We start from the raw sequence: 26,087 nt of genomic DNA, 5'->3' as shown, positions 1-26,087 counted from the left end.
ACCGCGTAGCGTAGGGTCTATTTGTCTACAACCAAATTACCTAATTAACGACGCGATTTCGACTACCGGGGAAACCACGCCATCGGCACGTCTTGCTCGAACCGGGTCACTCTAGTGACTGCGGCAGAGCTCCAACCACCGACTACCAACTCTGGTTCGGGTGCAGCCGAGCGGAAACTTCCAGAGCCGTGCTGGCAGGAATGAACGGATTATCGGGTATAAAAACCCGGCTAAACTCAGATCCGAACCATGCTGGACCAATGCAAGAAGGGATGGAAATGAACTGGAGGCATTTCTAACAAGTTTTATTTACAGTAAATGAAGACACAAAGCAAGACAACGTGAATATGCAAGTATTCACAATGATCCAAAAACACTTATTCAGTTCCACTTAAACATGGGCCCACACGCAGACACACACACACAAAATGAAAAGAAACCCAGAGTCTTTATTGGACCCTCGCAGCCGTGGAGAGAGACAAGCTGGGGGCCAGTGTTTGTTGGTGTACCTGACCGTCGGAGGATGAGCGTGCTCCGCGATGCGGTACCTGACAATGGTCGCTGGTTTGGTCCCCAGTCGCATGTGTGGGACTCGGTTCGTAGTGGAGCTCGGGTGGTGAATGGCCGGGGTCCACGGAGGGGGGTCGGGGTCGCTTTTCCCTTCCTCGTAGAGGGCCAGCAGAGACACGTTCGCCGCCTCGACGCCCACCAAAAACTCTCCAAGACCTCAAAAAGACCACCCAAGACCTCAAAAAGACCACCCAAGACCTCAAAAAGACCACCCAAGACCTCAAAAAGACCACCTCTCTTAGTGCTCAGGAATTTATGTACCTCCCTCAGCAGGGAGGGGCCTTGGTGAACACACCTCGCTGTCCGCCTCTGATTGGACAGGTCCTACGGCCCACCTTTCCGGGGCGGGGCCTTGGCCCCTGCCGGGAAACCCCAGCCACATTGGAGCCTGTCCAATCAGGGCGGGGAGTGACGTCTGTTCGAGCGAGCCCCACCCAGTTGAGGGAGGTCCATAAATTCCCGAGCACACTCTGAGGCAGGAGGTTGTTACGAAGGTTGTTCTGAGGTTTTTGACAGGGTTGTGGTAGTTGAGAGTCGAGTGAGGAAGAAGGGTCTTGGAGGAAGTTCTCCCTGGGTTTCTGACAAGGTTTTGGTAGGGCTCTGAGGGTTGTTGAGCGTGCAGTTCTTTTGAAGCGGAGGGTTGAGCAGAAGGTCGTGAAGGCGGCGAACGTGTCCCTGCTGGTCCTCTACAAGGAAAGGAAAGAGTGACCCTGGCCCCCATCCGTGGACCCTGCTATTCACCACCCAAGCTCTGCCACGAACCACGAGTCCCACACGTGCGACTGGGGACCAAACCAACGACCATTGTCTGGTGCCACACCATGGAGCACCCCCTTCCTCCGACTGTCAGGTATCCAGCTGGACTCTGGCCCCCAGCTCGTTTCTCTCCTCCGCTGCGAGGGTCCAATAAAGAACTCTGTGTTTATTTTCGTGTGTGTGTGTGTGTGTGTGTGTGTGTGTGTGTGTGTGTGTGTGTGTGTGTGTGTGTGTCTGCGTGTGGGCCCGTCTTGTAAGTAGAACTGAATAAGTGTTTTTGGATCATTCTAAATATTTCTTGTATATACGCGATAAGTCTTGCCTTGTGTTTTTTTTTCTTTTTATTGTAAACAAACAATTGTAGTAATGTCCCCAGTTCGTTTCTGTCCTTTCTTGAATTGGTCCAGCATGGTTCAGATCTGAGTTTAGGCGGGGTTTTATCCCCGGTAATCGGACAATTGTAGCCGGGACGTCCTGGGCAGGCCCGCTCGACTGCATCCGAGCCGGCAAGGTGGGTGGCAGAGTGGTAGTCGGTCGGTGTAATTTTACCGCTGCCCGTAGAGTGAATCCGCTTCGGCCAGGCGTTCCGAGGGCGTGGATCCCCGGTAGCTGAGACCACATGGTTACTTAGGTACATTGGATCTAGACAAAACTAGAGGGGGAGCACTCGGTAGAGTGCAAAACCTCCGCCTCCAATACTGCAAGGTCACTCAAGTGAACCTGATATCCTACTCATTCAATTTGACGTCAACAGTGCTCACAGAGTTATAGTTTGCAACTTTCCCTTTTACTTTTAACTTTTGCATACTCAATTCATTCGTCATACTCGATTCCTTGAGACAAATTGATTTTACGTGGGTATATCCACCTGAAGTTCCAAAATCAGCTGCAATTATAACGTTGGCATGTTTTTTGTTGGAAATCACTTATAACATGTAGAAATGCAAAAAAAAAAAATCGAAATTTTGTTGAAAAGAAAGTTGCAAAAAAATTTTTTCTCTAACAATTTTTTTGGGTGGGGGGGGGGTTGGAAATCACTTAAAACATGTAGAAATACAAAAGAAATTCAAATATTTTTTTCAAAATGGCCACCATAGCGGCCATATTGGATTTTGGACCAAGTCCAAAATATAATGGCATGAACCTTGGACCATACCTAATCCCCCCACCAAGTTTCGTAAAAATCCGTTGGAGTTTTTCCATAATACTGTTCACAAACAAACAACCAAATAGAAAGGGGTGAAAACAGTAACCTCCAATCTTCGATGGCGGAGGTTAATAACCCTATGCCACGCGGTCGAGATATTGGCATTCCACGGTCGGTTAAACGACCCGCCGGCTCGCGGAGTTATCCGAGCGATGGCCTACAATTCTGGGGAGTTTGGTGGGAGACGACGTCGCTTTCCCCACCTAGTGGTCATTCTTGCCACCGACCCCCGGTTCGCAAATATATATATATATATATATATATATATATATATATATATATATATATATATATATATATATATATATATATATATATATATATATATATATATATATATACATACACATACACATACACATACACATACACATACACATACACATACACATACACATACACATACACATACACATACACATACACATACACATACACATACACATACACATACACATACACATACACATACACATACACATACACATACACATACACATACACATACACATACACATACACATACACATACACATACACATACACATACACATACACATACACATACACATACACATACACATACACATACACATACACATACACATACGGTGATTTTGTTTTTATTTGAGAACCCTCAATAATTCCCTTACACTTGAAAACTATATCTCTTCGGAACCTAATATTTTGTGTAAATGTAGCCCAATGTTACCGAAAGACATAGCATGATCTTGAGAGTTGTCGGGTATCACGTGATTTATCACATGACCAAGCAGTGACATTTGAGAGTTTTCACTCAGTTATGCCATGGTGCTCACTGTGGAAGAACGCGTTTCTCGTCGAACATTAAATGAAGAATACATCCTTTAGGGAATGTTAAATTGCATTTAAAAGTCACTTTAGTTGTCGTATGACACCTTCAAAATCAGTGATATGGAAACTGGTGAAGCAGTTCAGAGAAACAGGCTGCATGAAAGTTAAAAATCACATGTACCAGCCAAGTGTTGTTACACCAGAGAAAGTGGGTGAAGTGTGGGAAAGAATGGAAGTAAGCCCAAAGAAATCTCACATTTAGCACAACAAGCTCACTGTTCATATTCCAGTGTTGTGGAGGCGGTTAAGACACTCAAACATTATCTCTACAAAATTCATGCCTTGCGTCAGTTACTGCAGCCAGATAAAGAAATACATGTAGCCTGCTGTAAGCAGCTCCAGAGGATGGTAAGAGAAGAAGACAATGTTTTGAATGTTATGTTTTTCACAGATGAGCATGGTTTCATCTTTCTAAGCATATAAATTCATAAAACGCCCATTTATGGCGAAGTGAACATCCTTATGCAATGCATGAAAGGCAATTGCATTTCACAAAAATTGGTGTTTGGAGTGCTGTAAGTTGGTAAAAAAATTATTGGCCCAATTTTCTTCTCAGAACGTTTCATCAACATAATGCATGAGTTTCTTGGGCACCTTACAGAAGACAAAATCAACCAAAGATTGTTTCAGCAAGATGGTGCCATGAGTCACACTTTACGATACAGCATGAACTTACTTGGGCTACTCTTTGGTGACCGGGTCGTGTCCAAGTCATTGTAGTCACCTCAATCCCCAGATCTTACATCACCAGATTTCTTTTTGTGGGGATATTGGAAGGACATAGTGTACGCTACAAATCCACACACTTCTGGCGAATTAAAAGCAATAATCAGTGACACAATAAGCAAAATTCCCCAAGAAATGTGACATGTCATGTCTTTTTCTGCAACATTGGGCAACATTTACACAAAATATTAGGTTCCTAATGGATAGGTTTTGTGTATGGGAATTATTTAAGGTTCTTAAATAAATGAAAAAACCATGATAAATAAATATATGTGTATATATATATATATATATATATATATATAAATATATGTGTGTGTATATATATATATATATATATATATATATATATATATATATATATATATATATATATATATATATATATATATATATATATATATATATATATATATATATATATACACACACACACACAAGCCGGTAGGCGACGAGGGATTCGCTAGGATTGAAGCGCTGGAGACTATGCTTTTCATTCTGACCGATCCACCAACAAAGATTCATTGCCAAGATGTATTGGTTCACATACAATTGTTCCTCTGCCTGGCAAGATTTTTCCTATTGCGTATTTTGCCAACTGGCACTCCTCATAAAAAATGACGGTAAATGGACACCCTATTTTTGAAGGACTACCATTTGAAAAATAATGTTTGCTGGTTTGTGCTGTGGAGCCTCGCGTTACACACACACACACACACACACACACACACACACACACACACACACACACACACACACACACACGGAAAACCTGATAAACTTCTCTCAATGCTCTTGTTTGACCACACCTCCTGAGCCACGCCCACTTTTCATCAACCACGTCCACTTTCCCTAAGCTCCGCCCACTTTCCCTAAGCTCCGCCCACTTTCCTAAGCCCCTCATAAAAAATGACGGTGAATAGTCACCCGATTTTTGAAGGACTACCATTTGAAAAATAAAACCTCAATCAAAAATCGGCTCGAGTAAAATTTTCTAAATATCTCAAAGTGTTTAATTCCGAAGTCTCGTTTCTCTACATTCAAAACTGAAGGACAAGTATTGAAAATACTGTACGCGGTTTTTCGGCCGCTGCACAGCAACGGGTGGTTGCTAGGCAACGAAATTCAAACGCGCACATTCCCAGTATATATTCCACACGTTGGCAAAGTTTCATCGAAATCGGTTTGCTGGTTCGTGCTGTGGAGCCTCGCGTTGCAGACACACATACACAGACAGACAGACGGAAAACCCGACAATAAGGGATATCTAGCTCTATAGCGAATCCAATATACGGTCTACAATGACCGACACACCACCCGGTGGGCATCTGCAGGGTTAATTTTGTGTGAATGAATGCAACGCCCACGGTGGAATTGCCGCAAGATGACTGCGCGAAGCTTGTCGGCGATCTGCATTTGTGGACTACAAGCACGGGCCCAATTTTCCCATTTAACAGGTTAATAGTCAATCTTCAAAGCACTACGGATCCTCCTTTCAGTGACCGCACAAGTTTTAATCAAAAGGGGGTTTAATTACAGAGTTGGGGGGGGCATTCATTGTCTGTGCTTTTATAAAGTCTCCACAGGGGCCATTGAAGTGCATCGTGGAGCGTGCTTATTTGTCAAAGCAGTCAGACAGATCTCCTTATTTGGCAGGTTTTTAGCCCACTTCGCCTCGCACTGACCCTGCAGTCCATGGCATTGGCAACATTCACTGATTGTTACAGCGAGGGGAATTGCCTGGAAAGGACAGATGTGGTGTGGGGGGGGGATTCAAGAATGCAGCCGGGGGGGGGGGTGGGTGAAGCTGGGCTTATGCACAGATACTTGGTCAGGGAGACGAGGGCTTTCGAAGCACATGCTCAACGTGTTTTATCATATCGAGAATCCACCACACTTATGTTAACATGTGTTTTGAAATAACTATTCTAATCTATCCCCCATTTTACCCCCCTAAACTAGATCCGTAACTATATATATATATATATATATATATATATATATATATATATATATATATATATATATATATATATATATGTTCACTCTTGAGGAAAATCAAGAAGGCTTATTTGGCCAAAAGCTTGTCACTATAAAGATCGTCCAGAAGCAATGTCCGTGACTCATTTAATTTCTTCCCATTATTTATACACTACACCCCTGGCTTAGTCCAGCAGCAAGGCAGAGATTGTGTCCCATATCAGCTAAAGCTGCACGAACTGTGATCAACAATTGCCATCTGCCACACTAGCACATTGTCTCTGCCTTACTGCGTACCAGCGAGGAGGTGGAGTTGTGGTTGGGCGTAATAATAAAATCAGAAAACCACTATATGTGCATGACTTCGTCATGTTGCCATTGTTAAATAGGAAGGGCCATTTCTGGTTTTATTATGACTTCGGATTACATCAGGGATCAGTTTTATGTTATTTGCTGTTTGTAATAGTGATGAAAGAATCGACAAAAAATGAAAGGTTGAAATATGCATGCCAAGTTATTGTACAATGACGACTTGGTATTAAACAATGAAAGTTTAAAAAAAAAATGCAAAAAAAGATGTTTTAAAAATGTAAGAGTGCAATACAGAAGAAAGGTTTATTCGACATTAATAAAACAAACGTTATGGTGAGTGGTGAAGCAGGATAAAGGAAAGAAAGCAGACAATGGCCTTTGTGTGTGTGTGAATTCTGCACCCAGGAGCATTTGTTTTTTCGATTATGAATCATTCATTTAAAGAAAAAGACAAAGAACAAAAACAAATGTTCCTGTGTGTAGAATTCAATATGGAAAATGGCAAAGTTTCTGTTATGCTGGAGATAAGATAGAGGCATCAGGGGTCGCAGAATTAGCTTAGATAAATAACAAAATCACGCTGGAATAAGTGGAAACCGGGCGTAGTGGCGTGCGCCTGTAATCCGGCTACTCGGAGGCTTGGGTTGGAGGATCGCTTGAGGACGGGAGCCCTGCACTGGGCCGCGCGATGAGAGGGTGTAGGGCAGCCCAGAATCATGGTGAAACCCAATCCATATCCCTGTGTCGTAAGAGGCGACCAGGGTTGCGTCAGGAAGGGCATCCGGCGTAAAACCTGTGCCAAGTCAGTATGCGGATCATAACGGATGATCCGCTGTGGCGACCCCTTACGGGAGCAGCCGAAAGACGAACAACAACAACGCTGGAATAAGTGGAGACAACTAGGTCGCATCACGAAGCAAAGAACAATTCCATTATCTGTAAAAGTTTGTATAAAGTCTGTATCAAATCGGTATTAATGTCATCTAGTTATCTTGTTCCATCAAGTCATATCCGACTTCTGGTGACATTCATGATCAGATTTCTCCAATTCATGATCAGCACTGCTTCCCGAAGCTCTAGCAGAGACAGCTTTGTTGCAGCCTTTACCCCTCCACCCAGCACATACAACATCTACCTCATTCCCTCAATCATACCCAGCATGGTTGATTTCTCCAGACTTTAGTTTTCTGCACACATGATGTGTCTGGTATTGATGTATGGAAGCAAAACTTGGGCACTGGCAGATTGAAGATGTAAAAATAATGGAAAGAACAAAGATGAGAATGATATGATTGATGAATTGATCATCTCTGAAAGCAAGAATTCTGACCTTGGAATCAGGAGGAGATTAAAAATTATTAGTGGTGAAGAACTTGGGAAGAGAAGACTTGGTTGGTGTGGTTGAAGACTTGGTCATGTGCAACGAAGGTCAGAAGATGAAGCTGTGAAGAAAGTAATACAGCTCGTTGCGGTACAAGGAAGAAAATGTAAAAGACGTCCTAAAAAGGCACAGATTGAAAATGTCAAAAAAGATGTGGAATGTTTTGGTTTGCACGAAACTGATGCAATAAATGGATAGATGAATATGGAGGCAAATTCATCCCCACTGTCTCCCCTTTCCTTCAAATTTAATTTTATGTCCAAACATAACCCATGATGTCTTTATTCTAGTCCTCTAACATTTCTGTAAATGTTTATTTATGTCATGATTTTCATTGTCGGGTCTTCCCAAGTGATAAACTACAGCAGGTCAAAATTCCTACTTCTTGATCTGGTATTTATTTGGGCTGCTTAAAAACCGGATCCACATGCAGGTCAATGCATAATTTTCAGATTGGTCATCTTGAGAGGCAGGAGTGTTTCAATAATCAGGTTTCAAATATTTTTTCGAACATTTTGGTTCCTAATTATTGGAGAGTCGTGAAAATTTCAATGATGTGGAATAACATATTCAACTGTCTGAAACACGTACAGGAGTCTTCGACATATATATATATATATATATATATATATATATATATATATATATATATATATATATATATATATATATATGTATATATATATATATATATATATTTATTTATGTCGAAGACTCCTGGACAGGAGTCCATATATACACTATATATATATATATATATATATATATATATATATATATATATATATACACACACACACACACACACACACACACACACACACACACACACACACACACACACACACACACACACACACACACACACACACACACACACACACACACACACACACAACTGCTGTGCAAAAGTCTCTGACATATTCAGGAGTTACAATATATGGATGTCATGAGCATCAACAATTTACTCAAAACCTCCACCAGCATTTTCTACTGTTATAACAATGTTTTTTTTTTTTTGAATACATAGTTGAGGCTCGTGGAAGAGTTAGGATTAGTACACTGAATGGATCAGGACAAAAGGAATAGCAGAGAGAGGGGGTGGTGGAAAGACCAAAACAAGAGTTGAAGGCCACGGTGGAGGCACATTTGGACAAACAATGGGTGTGGGGAGGAATGAGGGGCAGGAGAGGATGCATGGGGTGGACAAGATGGATACAGAGAGAAACTCTCAGGAGGGAAAACTGGACATTTGGGAGGAGGGATTGGGGTGGGAGAATGCAGGGTTGGGGGGGGGGCTTAACGGGTGTGGAAAAGATTATGGTTTTGGATTTGTGATGATCTTCAAGACCTGGAGGGAATCATGAGATTGAAGAGAATGTGGACGTTGTTTCCACAGGTGGGGAAAAAGAGGAAAGAATGAGTGGAGGTGAGCAGTGATCCTAGATTTAGGTAGTTTCACCAGAAGGAGGTTAATGGTGGACTGTATGCATCCTGCATAAACCTGGGGGGACAAGCTCTGAAACAGCAGAGGTGCAAGACCAGAAAGGAGGCAGTAATAAAAGATCGAGAAACCACCGCCCTATATGTGATGTTGAAGTGATAGGCCCATAGACTGAGCTTCATCATGGGAGATACCAATAATGTTGAAGGCCTTGGTTTCCACAGTGTCAAGCTGAGAATGATGGGACGCAGGAATGCCAGCCCAGAGAGGAGCAGTACTCCATCAAGCTGCAGATGAAGGTCTTGTCGGTGGGTAGGAATTCAGGTGTGCCAAAGAAGAACTTCGTATGACGGAGGATGCTCAGTCGGCGGCTGGCTTTGAAGGCGAACTTTGAAATCTGGTTTACCCATGACTGTTTTCATGCAGCTTAATTTGGGTGAGAAGAAACCAAGCTTGTCATTTAGCAATTTCTAATTCACATTGATCAGAATCCTCAAAAACTTGTGATCACAACTCATAGTAAACTGTTCATGAGCAGGTAATAGGAAGTGTTGTCGTGGCTAATCCATCACATTTACCAATGAAATCTAATTGATGACTCATTGTGAGGTGCTCCTCTCTCCACATCCACAAAGCTAAAAGCCCACCTTTCATAATGCAGAAGACATCTATCAGGATTAATTGTAAGCTTAAAACAAAATGGCTAAATTTTTCAGTACATGATCGCCATAAAATTGTTTCTCCATAAATATGGAAATACTTTTATCACAATTAACTGCTGCTTCATTTTGTCCAGTTTTTTTTTATATATTTTTATTTTTTTTGTATACCTTGTCGAGGCTCGTATGAGAGCTAATGCACAGCAAGGGGGGCATGAGACAAGAGGGGTGGGAGTGGGAAGGACAAAACAGTGGGGAACAGAGACATGAGGAGATATGTGGAAGGGAGAGGGATGGGGCGGGGAACATGGGGTATACAAGATGGACATTACAGGGACTTTCAGGAAGGAAAGCAGGGAATTTGAAGGAGGTGGGTTTGGGGTGGATTAACAGGGGTAGAAAAGATAGAGGATTTGGATGGGGGACGATAAGAGGTGGTGGTGAACAGCTGTTTTGAAGGCCTGGAGGGAAGAATGGGATTGAACAGAATGAGGGAGTTTATTCCAAAGGCGGGGGAAAAGAGGAATGAAAGAGTGAAGGTGAGCAGTGATTCGTGATTTTGGTAGTTTTACCAGAAGGGGGTTGTTGGCGGACCACGAGCGCCCTGCGGAAACATGGTGGGGACAAATCGCAGACAGAGCAAGGGGGGGGGCGTGACCGGAGAGGAGACTGTAGAAGACAGAAAGACCACCGACCTGCCTGCAATGAGAGAGTGAGAGGCCCAAAGACTCAGCCTCATCATGGGAGATGCCAATGATCTGAAATGCCTTGGTTTCCACAGCGTGAAGCTGAGGCAGGAGCACCAACCCAGAGGGGAGAGCAGTACTCCATCAGGCTGCTGACAAAAGATTTGTATGTGGTCAGGAGCTCAGGTGGGCCGAGGAAGGACTTTACATGACGGACGATTTCCAGTCGGTGACTGGCTTTGGAGGCCAGTTGTTTTGCGTTTTCAATAATGCGAAATAGTAATAAGAACACACTTTAATTACTTGGATAATTTAATCTTCTTGCCTTTGAATGATATATTGTTATGAATCTGGCAGCCATTTACACACAAACAGACAGCAGTCCCTAAGCTTAGTTATTTCGTTAAGTATACGTGTATAGTTAGAATCCATCCCCTGTGTCTAACGGGAATTTCATGTGTGCGCCGCGAGTTATTTTGCAGTTCGTTTTTTTATTAATCCCCAACAACAACGTCCTGCTTCGTTCCGCCACCCAACCAAACCTTCGCACACCGACTCCATTATTAACGTGTTTTTGGCTGAAGGCGTGGGCGGAGCCACCATCGCCTCAGATCGAGGCTCCGCTCTGAAGAAGGGCAGGGAGTGTTTCCTCCAGCCAATGCATGAAGAGCGAGCAAAGCCGAGGCGCTCCAGCCAATGGGAAGCCAGAAGGCCAGAAACAACTACAGAGCCTCTTCGGAGGGCGGGCCACCGACACTCCACCCGTCCAATGGGAGGCAGAGTTACCTCAGTACGGATCCCTCCCACCTCGCAGGAGGGGTTGAATAATTGTCGGTGCGATCCGTCTTGGTCGTCTCGTCTAGTCTGCTGGCCATCTTCCATCTTGGTGCTGGTTTGCATCTGCTGCTTCATCTTGGTTCCTTGGCGCTTGGTGCGAGGTTGTCCGTGTGGGTTTGAGTCCCACCGTGGTGGTTGGAGCATCCGATCTTCCCAAGCCCTTCCACAAGAATCCCAAGCTCCACAAGGGCAGGTCGGCAAGCCGTGCGAACGCGGCCAGGTACCAGCAGAACTCTGACCCTCCAGTTTGCCTATCCTCCTGGGCTGGAGGTCCGAATAAAGCCGGCCGGCCCCATTTATTTGTGTGTGTGTGTGTGTGTGTGTGTGTGTGTGTGTGTGTGTGTGTGTGTGTGTGTGTGTGTGTGTGTGTGTGTGTGTGTGTGTGTGTGTGTGTGTGTCTGTGGCCGGTCCTATAAGTAGAAATTGTATGTGTTGATTGCTCATTGTTCATTGCCTGCATATTCGTGATAACTCTGCTCTGTGTCTCCCCCCATATTATAAATAAACCCGTTAAATGTACCAGCTCGTTGCCTGTCGTTTCGACCATTGACCCAGCATGGTGCGGGCTTCAGAAATAGTGAGGCCGTCTGTGCCGTAAGTTGTTATTTGGACCAGCACGGCTTTGGTAACTCCCGCTCGGTTACGCCGGATCCGAGTCGGTAACAGCGACTCGGTTCGGACAAAGTCGGCCGAGGGTGTGGCTTCCCCGGTAGTTAGATGGCGTGAGTACTTAGGTAAATTGGAATAGACAAGTGGACCCTACCTCACGCCGTCGAAATATTGGCGACCACGGTCCTTTAAGCGACCCGTCGACTCTGGAGTTATCCGGGGTGACGACCTTTCAATTCCGGTGTTCAGTGGGAGATGGCCCGACTGCTCCATATAGCAGTCGTCCTCGCCACCGAACCCGGCACCACAACAATATTTGGATTTGCACATTGCTTTATTTTATTTCACACAGTGATCTAGGATTGACAGGATAGGTCAGAGGTGGAATACTTCCCTTTGAATAATGAACACCAGTTGGTGGTCAAAGCAGTTTACCTGAGCCTGGCCTGTTGGGCAGCTATACTTTTTTGTGGTGCCTTTATTTTTGAAGATCGATCTTCCAAACTACAACCAGGTTGTTTTTTGTTTTTCTTTGGCAAAACCAACACATTTTATCTTTGTGTTGGAGATCCATTTAATGAAAGAGACCTTTCACATTTTGCTTTTACAAGATATTTGATATCCTGAGCCATTAAACGGTGAGCATTTTATTCAGTTGTCGAGAGCGTTATGCACGGAGACGTCAAACATAGCCTGATAACACCCGTTTCCAATCTTTGGTCTACCTCACTGCTTCATCCACGTTATCTTTTGATCATTTTGCTTGCGTGCATCACATTGAGGCTGTAGTGATGCATCCTGTTGATGATGGAAAAATTTAAATTGAATGAGAGTCGAGAAAGAATTGTGACATTACTGGCATGTTCAACAACATCATTACCTGGTGGCGATTTTGTCCCTGATACAATATAATTGCCATTTGTGTGACATCATTGAGCCCTGCATTGGGTAAGAGGTTATTATATATTTGCCAAGAAAACCTAAGGTTATTGTGAAAGGGTTGTAACCCCTCTGAGGTAGGGCTGCTAACAGACGTTGATTCATCCTTTTTTTTCTTCTTTTTTTCACATCAGATGAGACACTTGCATGACTATTCAACCTTTATTTTGTCCACTTTCTCATTGAAATGCATCAAAAGCAGACAAACCTTATTGTTCCTCCCCGGTGAGGATTTGTTTGAAGGCAATTGTTTATATTATTTTGTTACATAATACACAATGCATACAACATCCATCGAAACACATAGCTCAGAAATTAGTGGGTTTTTGGCATTGATTACAGATGGTTTTCCCTTTTTTGTTTTGTTTCCTCATTTATATAATCTGAGGTTTATTTTCCATATTGCAGGCCTACCTGTTTCTCCCTGTTGGCCTGTTCCATTTATAAGCCTTTAAAGGAACGGGCAATGCTTACATCATTGCAAAACAACAATCAGGTTTTGTTGCTGCAATTGAACAATTTTTTTTTCCTTTTTGCAGGTAACAATTTGTTTTATTTTGACACATGATGTGTAATGTAATAACTGTAGACATAGTGTTGTTTGTTTTTTTAACATCAATGACGTACAAGTGTGTTCATGTGCTTCTTTGGTGTTCACCTAATGCTGTGAATGTGGTGACGATAATGCGATTATTTTTGCATATAATGTACAATATAAATACTTGTATTCAGATTATTCAAAATGCTTGCAAGTGGAGGAGAATGAAGATTAAAGGGTTAATGTTTGCACGTAATTACATGCAAGTCACATTTAACATTAATTTGTGTTACTTGTTTGTTTGAAGGTGAAATTTAAAAAAAAAAAATCAAATGTTTTGATGATCATTTTTGCTTTCTTGTTATTCGACCAACGAGTTACTGGTTTCTCTTTTTTTTGGTGGGGAGACTGGGATGAATAGAGCAGTCATAATTAATTATGAAAATATTTTTGAGAATGTCTTGTGTAAATATGTATGATAAACTCTGGTAATTGAAACTGTGTCATTGAAGCAAGTTGTATCAGATTGTTAGACAGTGATTTTGAGAGAAATTTCACACAAAGTTTACCAAGTCATCTCAACAAATCTTTTGACACTGTGAAGTTAAATTCCAGCCTAACTATTTCTTTGATAACATTTTCCAGCCTTTATTTGCAGATGTTTCTCCCAGTTGTTTTGAAGGAAAACTTCTGCATTTCAGGAGGGTTTGTGATATTTCGACATGATTCCATGTTTGATCACTTTGCTGATGTTACAGTTGCAGATGATGACAAAAAAGAGTTGCTATTTTTGCTTTCCTCTTTAGATCAGAAAACAATGCTGTCATATCAGATATCTCAATAAATCTTTGGTTTAACAAAGCTGCTGGCTGTGTTCATTGCTGAATTTCACTTTATTAGAATTTCGGTGGATTGTTATGCTCTACGTCAGTGGTTCCTAACTACTCTGGGTGTGCGGAACCTTCCGAACCTCCAAAAGTTTCACAGACCACCATGTACAACTATAATCGTTACATGAAACCGTAGTGACGTACGACTAAGCATCGTGACATAATTACTATCTGGAAAGGATGAACCACAGTCTTCTACAAATGGTTGCTTTTGACATGCGGTGAGTCGCTGCGCATGACGTCTTTTTGGCGGTGTGGGGCCGATTGTCTCGGGCCCCTGAACCTCTGGTACGTCATATATGGGATGGACCATTCTTTAAGGAATGCAGGAGAAGATATATCCACTCAACACTTGTGCTTAACATTGAAGTATGAAGGATGTCTGACGATGTGGTCTGAAATGCAATGTTCTATAGAAACTAAAGCTGATTGTGTCCACATTTATAGTTCTGTTTGTTCAAAATTAGTTCCCCTTTCATTCCCAGGTTCAAACTCGGAAGCAATATTCCTTTGCATATGAAAAAAAAAATTCACATTGAACTATGGAACTTTATTTTCCTGGATGATTGAATTCTGGTCATGTCATTGCTCATTCATCTTTTGATATTGTGCTGTGTTTGCTTTGCGTATCAGATGTCGTGAAGAAAATTAATTTATGGGAGGAGGGAGAGATTAATTTATTTCGGACTTGTTAATAAATATTTTGAAGAAATGTTCAGACAGTTTATATAAACATTTCTGAAACTTACGACCTTGCTCAGAGCAAATCTCAACAGTGTAATGTAAAGGGAGTTGGAAGAGAGGGGGGCAGTGAGAGTTAAATGAAAGGCATCACCGATTTGACCGAATGCACGATTGAACCCTTGAAAGAACAGTTATGGAACCATTCGTGCTGAGAAGAGAAAAGTCAGTGTGGAGTTAGCCAACTTACATCAAAAAGAGCAGCCATTCATTCATTCATTCATTCATTTCTTTATTTTCCTTTTAAAAGCTAAAATGCCACTTGAGAATATCCTTTATAAATTGTAAAAATTAAAATGCCAAGTACTGCACAATGGAAAGGAAATGTCTTGAATGTTCATACCAAACTTTGTAATTTATATTTACAGCTCAACTAAAAGTGGTGTTGAGGAATGGTGTAGGTGTTTGAGAAACAGCTGGAGATGACAACTGGTGTTTTTCCAACAGTTTCTTCACCACATGAGATAGGAATTCTTTTCTCACAACAAAGTCTGTTTCTAAACAGAAGTTTCCCTAGGGTGGGATGGAAAAGATGTTGGAGGATTACATCTATATATATATATATATATATATATACAGTTACAGCCACACTTTGTGAGGCACATCCTAAAAGTTGACAATTGAAATTGCGTTGAATGCACTTATTGCACAAACGACAGACTACAATACTTGGTACGTATTGTAGTCTGACATTGACATTGTGAGGCTGCAGTGAGTCTTCTACAGGAGCATGTAACATTAGCATGAATATTTCTGGGTGGTCTTAGGTCGTGATATTATCATGGGCCTTCAGTCTCTTGAACATGAGGTAGCTCTTAATGGGGCTGAAGCAACAGTATGGTATTATAGCAGCCTATCTATCTATCACTGGGGCCTTGTGATGGGTGGCATTTTTTGGGACCATGTGGAACTTTCTCTCAGATAGCCGTTCTGCTCATTGCTAAGCAATCATGACCTCGTTTATGAAACGATGCCATCAACCATTCAGTTTCAGCTTTCGTATGGTATTGTACCTGTTTGTCACTGAATGCCATCTGTCCACCTAAGATTCTGTTTGCCTGTTTTATTTCCTTATACTTTACCCAACAGTATCAGTTTTTTCCAGATTTTCCCCATCATGCCAAACAATGTACCAAAAACCCTTTATCTTTACCTCTGCCATGGACGGTGAATGGAGGTTATGTTTTCACCCCTGTCTGTCTGTTTGTGGGGAGGATATCTCAAAAGGTTGTGGATGGATTCGGACCAAACTTGGTGGACAGGTTGGTTGTGTGACAAGAACAAATTGATTAGATTTCGGTTCAGGTCCGGATGCAGATCCGGCCTATTGGTGGGAGACAAAATGCAAACTGTTCAGCCTGATGGAGGTATGCAATCTACTGAGTGCCGTTCTAGTTCTATAATGTTATACTGCAGTTTATCTGGTTCAATAACTTTCTCAATGGTTGTTTAAAAGGAAGAGTCTAGTTATACATGAGCATATTTGGTTGTAGGGACAATTGGCCACTGAGAATAATGGATGGAGAGAATGCATTCCATGATATCAATTGTTTATTGAGCTGAAACTGAATCTGCCACTGAGCCTAAATTTTGAAGTCATTTTTCTTTATATACAATTTGCATTGTACAGCTGAAACGTTTTAATAACTGCTAAGTGCTATCCTGCATGTCATTCCCTGTAGATCTTGTTTATAAAATGTAACATTATGAAGAAGAGGGTTGGGTTGGTGGGGAGGTTCAGGTCAGGTTAGGTATGGGAGCATGCACCAGGGCAGCGCGTCGCTGCTTCAACTTTCCGCCGGTACTCCAGGGGCCTCCGTCTGGCCATCCCCTAGGCAGATGCCTGGCCCATCCCCATCTCCTTGAGATGCCGATCAACCTGCTGCAACCATGAGGTCGGCCCATTGGCCTCCTCCACTCACGAGACTCCCTCGCTGAGAGAATCTGGTGAGCAGGATCAGCGTCAGGAAAACGGGCCACATGTCCATACAGCCGCAGCTGACGCTCACGGACTATGCAGCTAACAAATATCATTTGAGTCTCTCTCAGCAACCGCTCGGACACAAAGTTCGATCAGCGATAGCCAAGGATTCTCCGAAAAGACCTGGTACCAAAGGAATCAAGTCTCCGTCTCAGATCCTTGGTCAGAGTCCAAGTCTCACATCCACAGAGCAAGACTAGAAGCACCAAAGACCTAAAGACTCTGATTTTCGTCCTCCCGCACAGGTACCGGCAGCACCACACCCCATTATCCAGTGAATCCATGACTCCCCAGGTCTGACCCAGAGGTCTATTGACCTCTGACTCACAGCCAGCAGAGACATGAATATCACTGCCAAAGTAAGTGAATCTGTCCATGACCTCAACATCCTCACCACAAACGGGCACAGACAGGGAGGTTCATGAGGGTTGAAACCATTATGGGTAGGGATGGAGGATGACATGCATGGTTGTGGACTACCAACCTGAATGCCTGCAGGGAAAGGTGGGATTGAATAGCCATAGGAAGGCAGTTCCAAGAAAAGAGTGGAAGTGTGGAGTAACCCTGGGGTTTAAGAGTTTAACCTGGTTGGTGTTACTGGAATAGTGGAAGAGCTGGGGAGGTTTGGAGGGTGGCAAGCAAGCTGGATCTAAGGAAAGGTGATAACTGTAGAGGCCAATCAACCTGTCTTGCAACATTGAACACAACAGGTCTTGAGAGCGTTCTGTCTCATGAATGGATATGCCAATAATGTTGCAATCTTTAGATCCCACAGAATCCAGGATAAATTGATTTGATGCTGGGGTTATCCATAGGTCAGTGGAGTACTGCTCCTCCATTGGAGAGAGTAGTGGTCTACTGAGCTCTGGATAAGGGATTTGTAAGTTGAGTAGTTCAGATTTTTCAAGGAATGACTTGGATCAACGGAGAATTCTCAGTCTGCAGCTAGTTTTTGAGGTGATCTTTGCTATATGGTTGGCCCAGGAAAGGTCATGGTTGATGGTGACACCTGGAAGTTGAAGAGAATGAACCTCTTCCAGTGGCTAACCATATATACGTAAATAGACAAGTAGGTTTATTTTATGATCCTTCTGAAGAAAGTGTGTGAGGAATGCCAATGGTGAAAGACATGTGCCTTTGTCAGACCATATAATCAATTGCACATCAGTAGAGAAAGTGATGCAAATGCTGCCTGCCTGCCAGTGGGATGGATTACTGTACGCAACAAGAAAGGCACTCGGTAGAGCGCATATTCCACCCCGCAATGCCTGATCCACAAGAACATATCGGGCCCAATGCATTTTTCAAATATCATACAAAATCTCGTTTTTGGCCCCATCTCTCAATGGTGAAGAATCACTTTAAAAATTAAATAATTTTCATATCCAGATCTGGATCTTCACTGAAATCGAATCAATTTGTCCTTGTCAAACACCCAACCTGCCCACCAAGTTTCATCCGAATGTGTCCACAACTTTTTTGAGAAATCGTGAAATCAGTTTAACCTTATCTCTCAATGGTAAAGAATGACTTAAAAAATTCTAGTAGTCGGATCCAGATTCGGATCTTCACCTAAATTGAAGCAATTCTTCCCTGTCACACACCCAATGTGTCCACCAAGTTTCGTCAGAATCCGTCCACAACCTTTTGAGATATCGAGATATACAGGGGGCTGCAAAAGTAGGTACACAGTAAGGAGTATACCAGTATATCATTACTGTATACCTACTTTTGCAGCCCCCTGTATATCGTTTTTGGCCCCCATCTCTCAATGGTGAAGAATCACTTTTAAAATTCTAGTAGTCAGATCCGGATCGTCACCAAAATCGAATCAGTTTGTCATTGTCACACACCCAACCTGTGCACAAAATGTCATCTGGATCCGTCCACAGCTTTTTGAGATATCCTGCAAACAGACAGACAGAGAGGGGTGAAAACATAACCTTCTTCACCTTTGGTGGCGGAGGTCATAATGTGGAGTGATTTACAAAAAGTAAGAGACCCTTTCTGCATGGAGCATCCAAGAGGTCGTTTAAGCATCTGAGGAACAAGACTGCCTCAGGGCATTCTTTGCTGGGAGGACAGGGGAAAGGATTCCCTTAACAATAACATTTTGACTGTGTGAGTGGAAGAATCCAGAAAAAACAGGTATGAAGGTGGACTTGTATAAAATCGGCAGTGAGCTTGGAAACCACAGGAGAATGCCCGAAACATGTCCATTGAGACCTTTCTAAACCATTTGAGATTCTGACCTCTGGCCATTTACTGAAATATGCAACAGTATATATACACAATAAGTCTAAGAAGACTGGAGATGTATTTTAGTTTACTGCACACCAAAGCTCTATAGACCATTTACAGATATCTTTTAAAAACAAAACGCCGAACACTACACTGCATTGGTCAACAAAATTCAAGTGGAAATGATTTAACATGCCATGTTTCTGAATAATAACTAAATAGTCATCAACAACATTTTTATTCACCTTCACAACATTGCTACTTTTTACGTTCAAATCTAATCTTGCAGTAATACCTCTCGTGTGTAAAACGATGGGGAGAGGAGATTGAGATTTTTCATTTGTCTTTGCATCATACGTCCCAAGTCTTTCTCCAAAGCTGTAAAGACATCCGGAAGAGAATGCGGTCATGTTTTATTGTGGTTTCAATTCAAACACTTGTACTGTATTGTTCTGAATCGACAGATCACCACTCTCAACCACACTTTAACTTGGCTGGTTAACCATAATGTTAAAGTGAGCTTAAGGCAGAATGTCCTAGATGACCGTTGTTGAAGTAACATAAAAATGTATGCGGTCAAAAAATATCAATTATAATTCTGCACAACAGAAAACTAATCTTTATAAGTATGAGAGTTGATCTGTGTCGGCCAAAAAAATAATTCTCAACCAAATATTGTGTGGGGGAAAAAATGTTGAAGTGATGTTGCATGTGTGAACACTTCAAAACCCTCTTGCTTTGAAGAAGGGCTCACACTTTTCTCTCATGGCAGTTGGCTTACCTCTTTTAATATTTGCTTGAGAAAAATCCTCAATTATAATTAGTTACAATGGTAATTGCAACTCAATGTACAGAATCTACATACACTGCAGAAGAGTATGGAAACCACCACTTCTTGAAAATTTCTTGAGAACCTTCAGGAAGCGTGCACGATCCTAGAAGAAAAAAAAAAAAACATAACTCGTTACTAAAATGGTTTGGTGATGACGTTTGTGACCCAATTGAAGTTTGGGATATCAATGTCCTTGGGGATCAGAAAAAATACTACATTGAGCTGTAATTTTGTGGGACAAAAATAACACTATGTTCGCCTCCCCAATCCAAAATCTACAAGAACGAAAACCTCACCAACTCTTTTGGTATGCACTCATTTCATTTTTCAAAAGTCATCTTTATACTCCTAACTTCAGTGTTTGGTATAAACATTGAGAAACAAACAATATTTTATGCAAGTGCAATGGCAAGTGCATTTGATAAAATATGGTTTCATAATTACTGTTGTCCATGATAAAGAGCTCTAACCTTGGTTGAGAGAACAGATTTCTTTCCAAGTCGAACTTTCAATCTGAAGTAGATAAATGCATTTGAAGTGTAAACAAGTAGATTGTAGCAGTTGTATAATGAAAACCACATTATTCCTCGAACATTCCATGATATTTTTCAAAAAGCAAATGTTTTTCATTAAACAAGATTCAAGGTTGAGAAGTGCATGAAATTTTAAGTTGAGAAATACTAGATCTGTTCATTATTGAAATTCACTTTGCATCATTGCATGCTGAAATATTCCAATAAGTCGAAAATATAACTTTGCTGAATTTCCAACATTAATTGACCACCACCTTCAGTACATTATTGTCCCTTGTATAATTATATATTAGTCATTCTATTTATTTCATTCACTGAATCATATATATATATATATATATATATATATATATATATATATATATATATATATATATATATATATATATATATAATGCTGTCTGCCTGTCTATTTGTCCCACCCTGGACCATGGAAACACTCCTCGAAGAGACAAAATTATGAAGTAAAACTTGCTTCAGATTAATCCAAACCGATGGGAAAATTATTTTTAAAATTTCAATCAGCCAGAAAAAAAGGAACCCAGGCAGTGTATATGCAACAGACCGCTACCTCGATCGCTCTCAAAAAAAAATATCATTTGCTCATGAAATTTACAACCTGCCATTTATGAGCTCTTCCAACCATGGCAAGAATAAAAGGCTTCTTTGGGGTTTTTTTTTTTTTTTTACATCACAGTATTTTTTACCATAGGCTTCTGCCAGTGTTTCAGATTTGCCTAAATTGACTGCAACTAGCAAGTTGCCTGTGCCCGCACGGGATTTTAAATGGGGTAGAGATGGGGGTGGCAAAAATGTAAATGGTGTCTTCCGTCATCGAGCCAGCAAGCTGGGAGCACAATTCACATTTATTTCCATATATGATGCAATTTAAATGCTCTTACGGCAGTAAATACAGCTTTTTTGATTTTTTTGATGCCATAATAAAAATTTGTATTGGTATCAAAGCCAGTGACCAATAATTACAAATTAATAGGAGGATATGAACAAGGGCGGCTTGGGAACTCGCCCACCATCACTTCCTGCAATCCAACGTTTTTTTCTTTTTTTCTTTCTTCTCTTCCTCGTTAGATGTGGTTATTTCATATCATTCTTTCTGACTACATTATTTTTGTGTAAGCCTGGTGTTGGCTTAATGGTTAGGGTGGCAGGCTTTGGATCCTATGGTCCTGAGTTCAAATCCCACTCAGCTGTTGAATTAATACCAGGTGGGGTTAACTCAGGCATGTCATCCTTCTGAGGTCGGTAAAATGAGTGCCAGCTTGCTGGTATACTGTGTCAGAGTGGTGACCCATCCAGGATTGTGCTCAATAGCCAAGGAGACTGCTCAGGCAGCACCAATGCTCTGCATAGAGTATGGTCCCAATGGATGGATGGATTGATTTTTGTGTGGGTTCATGTACTTTTTCTTTTTTTTTCATCAACCATCTTGGTGATTTGTGACCAATCCTCCTTAAACTTAGTAATCTCATCCAGTAGACCTTAACATCCAGACACTGAAGCAGTAAATTACAATTTTTTTTTAAATCACGTTTTTTTTTTTCTCTCCCTTCGGTTGCACTTGAAATTCAGAAAGAGCCGTCCTTAATGCATTATGAAATTGCATTTAACAAACAAAAACAGCAATTATTAGATTTGGTTTCACTGTCCCTCGGATTAAAATAAAACAAAAACTCTTATCAATGTTATTATGCAGGATGGTGGATGAACTGCTCAAGTGAGGAATACAAAGTTTTCTTTTCTGTTGAAGAATACTGCAGATACTTTCTGGTCCACATTTGAAAGGGTGGGTTGAAAGCTGAAAGGGTGTGGATAAGTAGATTAGTTGATGTAATTGAAGGTACCTCTGCATTACTCCTGTAACTGTAATTTCACCATCTTTGTAGTCTGTGAAAATCTCCATAGTCAAGGCCTGCATTGGAAAAAAGAATGAATGTATTAACATTAAGCAGCCGAAGATGTATGAGGGTTGAAGGTACACCTGCATTACATCGAAGATAAATTAAGTGATTGTTCAGTTCGCAAGTTAAAATTATTGTAAAAGGACTGCAATATATCGTGAGGTATATAATCACAAGTTTGAACAAGTAAATGTCATCACCAAGTACAGTATAGTGGAATAATGTAATTTCATTGAACTTGTACTTTAATAGTAAGTGTCATTATTCATACAAACCATTGCTTTTACCCCCTTCACACCCCCCTGCAATGCAGAGACTATTCAAGAGTGCAAATTGCCACTCCATATCTCCATGTGCGTATATACGATAACATAATAATAACAAGAGCGAGAATTGCTTTGAAATACATGTCCCCTACCGATATGATATTTTCCAAGTCTAAAAAAGGGTATAACTGTGAAAAATTGACGAAACACCCTGAAACTCGAACTTGTTCTGTAACTTATCATAATAAAGCCATGTACCAAGTTTCAGGTGAATATGTTAAAGGGTATTGGGAAAAAGTCTGAAAACCCACAGGTGGGATGGACAGAGAGCAAACCTATAGTCCCCTCCGGTGAAACAGGTATGGGACGAATAATAATACGAGTTCCCGAACAAGGAACTTCAATGCAAGATGAGACAATTGGGCCAATTTAAGCCTGTACAATGGTTGCCATCTTATAGTTGTTTGTCCGTGCTCTATACTTTTAAATGCTGAGTGTCAAGCATGGAAGCAGTATGTACCATTTTGTAGTCTTTCGTATGACTCAGCTAGGATTCAAACTGCTGACCTCCCAGACTCAGAGCGGATGCTCTAATCATTACACCACCGACTCTGGTTTAAAATCTTCCAAACAGTGAACTTCAATGCAAGAGGGGGTTATTAGGCTGTTCAAAGCCTGTGTGAATGTTGCCAACATGTGGTTGTTTTTCCGTGCTCTATTCTATTAAATGCTGAATGTCAAGCAAGGAATTAGCATGTACCATTTTTCTTTTTTAATACTTGGTATGATTATTGAGGTTCAAACTACTGACTCCCACACTCATAGCAGAATCTCTAACCTTTACACCCCCCCAACCCCCCGAAGTCTAGTTACTTGTCAAAAAGATTTTTTTGACAAGTACTTTGGTCTGCAGCGTTTGTCTGTCTGTTTGACGCACAATTTTTGGCCACAGGTTTCAAACAATCATTATGAAAAAATTTTTTTGTGGAGGTGACCGGCCCAACGACAGCAACGCTTAATTTTGAAGATCCGAATCCGGATTCAAATCTGATAAATTTTTTAGTGATTCTTCACCATTGAGAGATAAGGCCAAAATGTGATATGTAACACAGTTTCTCAAAAAGTTAAAGATGGATTCACATGAAACTTGGTGGACAGGTTGGGAGTGCCACTAGGAAGAATTGATGAAATTATGGTGAAGATCCCAATCCAGATCTGAATACAAGAATTATTTAATTTTTAACTGGTTCTTCACCATTGAGAGATGGGGGCTAAAAACGATGTTGCATGATATCTCAAAAAGTTGTCGACGGATTCGGATGAAACTTGTTGGACAGGTTGGGTGTGTGACAAGGACTAATTGATTAGATTTTAATGATGATATGAATCTGGATTCGAGAATTTTTCAGGTGATTCTTCACCATTGAGATATGGGGCCAAAAACGATATATTGCACAATATCGCACAATATCTCAAAAGGTTATGGATGGATTCCGTAGAAACTTGGTGGATAGGTTGTGTGTGTGAAAAGGACTCGTTGATTTATTTTTGGTGAAGATTCAAATCCAGATCCAGATATGAGAATTTTTCAAGTGATTCTTCACCATTGAGAAATGGGGCCAAAAACTATGTATGGCATGTTATCTCTAAAAGTTGTGGACGACTTGTGACAAAACGAGGTGGAAAAGTTGAATTGATGATAAGAACAAGCCGATTTGATTTTGGTTTAGGTCCGGATTCAGATCCGACCTATCAGTGATAGCCTCTGATCGATTTGATTTGAGTGTCGTGAAACAAAATTTAAACTGTTCAGCCTGGTGGAGGTATGCACTCTATCAAGTGCCAAGTTTCAAATTGCCAAATGTTGCTCTATGAGTGATTTTTAGATCCTCGTGGAGGATCTCTAATTCTTACTCACGTTGTTGTTCTTGTGGACTTTTTTGTTTCACAGCCTACAGTTTTCATCGAAACTTCCTGAAACTCGGCATATATATGTAAAAATAGCCTGCGCAGACAGTAACCATCAACGATTTTGAAAATTCCTCCGAGAAAAAAAGTTATGACGTCAAAATATCTCCGCTGATGGAAATTGCCTAAAAATTATCTCCGAAACTAGGAAAGCTTTTTGAATTCTGTTTGCGGGAATCGAACAGGGCATTAGCAGAGATGGATTACCGCACATATAATACATCACTATGACGTCATATCAATTTTTATGACGTCATTCCTATTTTTTGACATTTTTTGTTTCACAACCCACAGTTTTCATCGGATCTTCGTGAAATTTACCACATATATGCAGAAAGCCCACGCGCAGGCAGTAACCATCTCCGATTTTGGAAATTCTTCCAAGAAAAAAAGTTGACGTCATAATATTGCCGCTAATGCAAATCGCCTATACCATTATCTCCGAAACTAGGCAAGCTGTTTGAATTTTGTTTGCGTGAATCAAGCCGGGCATTAGCACAGATAATAATTTATCGCAAACCTGATACATCACAATGACGTCATATTCGTTTTTATGACGTCATCATTAAGAGGACGAAGATCTCAGCTCATTCGAGCTTGTTCATTCAATTGTCTCACTCTGAGAAAAAGGGTTTGCCTCTATGTAGATTGTCTCCTGCTGTGGGATGGCAGGACAGCTCGGAGCTATGCACATTCACCATTTTGCTGTCTAGCCTGGTTTTGAATCTCAACTCTGCTAAAAAATGCAGAGGTGTTTCACATGCAAGGCAATACATAGATGTGGGCACCATCTCCATGGGGAAGATCAAGCTGGAGGACCCATATGCTAGCACTGGTCGTTGGGTTGGCTTTAAAGATCCCAGTAAGTGAGGTATCAGGCTGGCAGGATAGCCTTGAGGTATGCTTACTCACCTCTGAGTTTGTCTAGCCTGGGATTGAATCTTGGCCCAGCTATAAACCCTCATCCTGGTGTTTCACAGGCAGGATGATTCATCAACGTGTGTGCCGTTTCTTGGATGGACGTTAAACCGGGTCTCCCTTCTGCTGGCATTAGTTGTTGCATGTTAAAGATCCTACAGTGTCCTTTGTGAAGAGTAGGCAACATATTGCCATCACCCTGAACAAATTCCAAATTCCTGCACTTAATACCACTGGGAAGGCAATAACAAACAACCCAGTGTAATCCTTGCCGTCAGGCT

General features: G+C 41.4%; 1 protein-coding gene across 3 annotated transcripts in view; it reads right to left on the bottom strand.

The window, feature by feature from the left end:
* Window positions 1-15,359: 15,359 nt before the first annotated feature.
* CETP (cholesteryl ester transfer protein) overlaps window positions 15,360-26,087 on the bottom strand; it is a 101,237-nt gene continuing 90,509 nt past the window's right edge. For all 3 annotated transcript variants that reach the window (XM_085894819.1, XM_085894820.1, XM_085894821.1), the window contains 5 exons: window positions 22,598-22,665; window positions 20,673-20,715; window positions 20,236-20,305; window positions 19,666-19,748; window positions 15,360-15,661 (listed from right to left, as the gene is read on the bottom strand). In XM_085894819.1, coding sequence (XP_085750945.1) covers window positions 15,518-15,661; window positions 19,666-19,748; window positions 20,236-20,305; window positions 20,673-20,715; window positions 22,598-22,665 — 408 coding nt within the window. In that variant the 3' untranslated portion in view covers window positions 15,360-15,517. The remainder of the gene's footprint in view (window positions 15,662-19,665; window positions 19,749-20,235; window positions 20,306-20,672; window positions 20,716-22,597; window positions 22,666-26,087) is intronic.

The sequence above is a fragment of the Eptatretus burgeri genome, chromosome 9 (assembly GCF_056783735.1).
Source record: "Eptatretus burgeri isolate ZD-2024b chromosome 9, Ebu_testis_v1, whole genome shotgun sequence".
NCBI lineage: Eukaryota > Metazoa > Chordata > Myxini > Myxiniformes > Myxinidae > Eptatretus > Eptatretus burgeri.
Note: the sequence above shows the minus strand (reverse complement) of the source record. Positions and strands in the feature narration are given on the sequence as shown.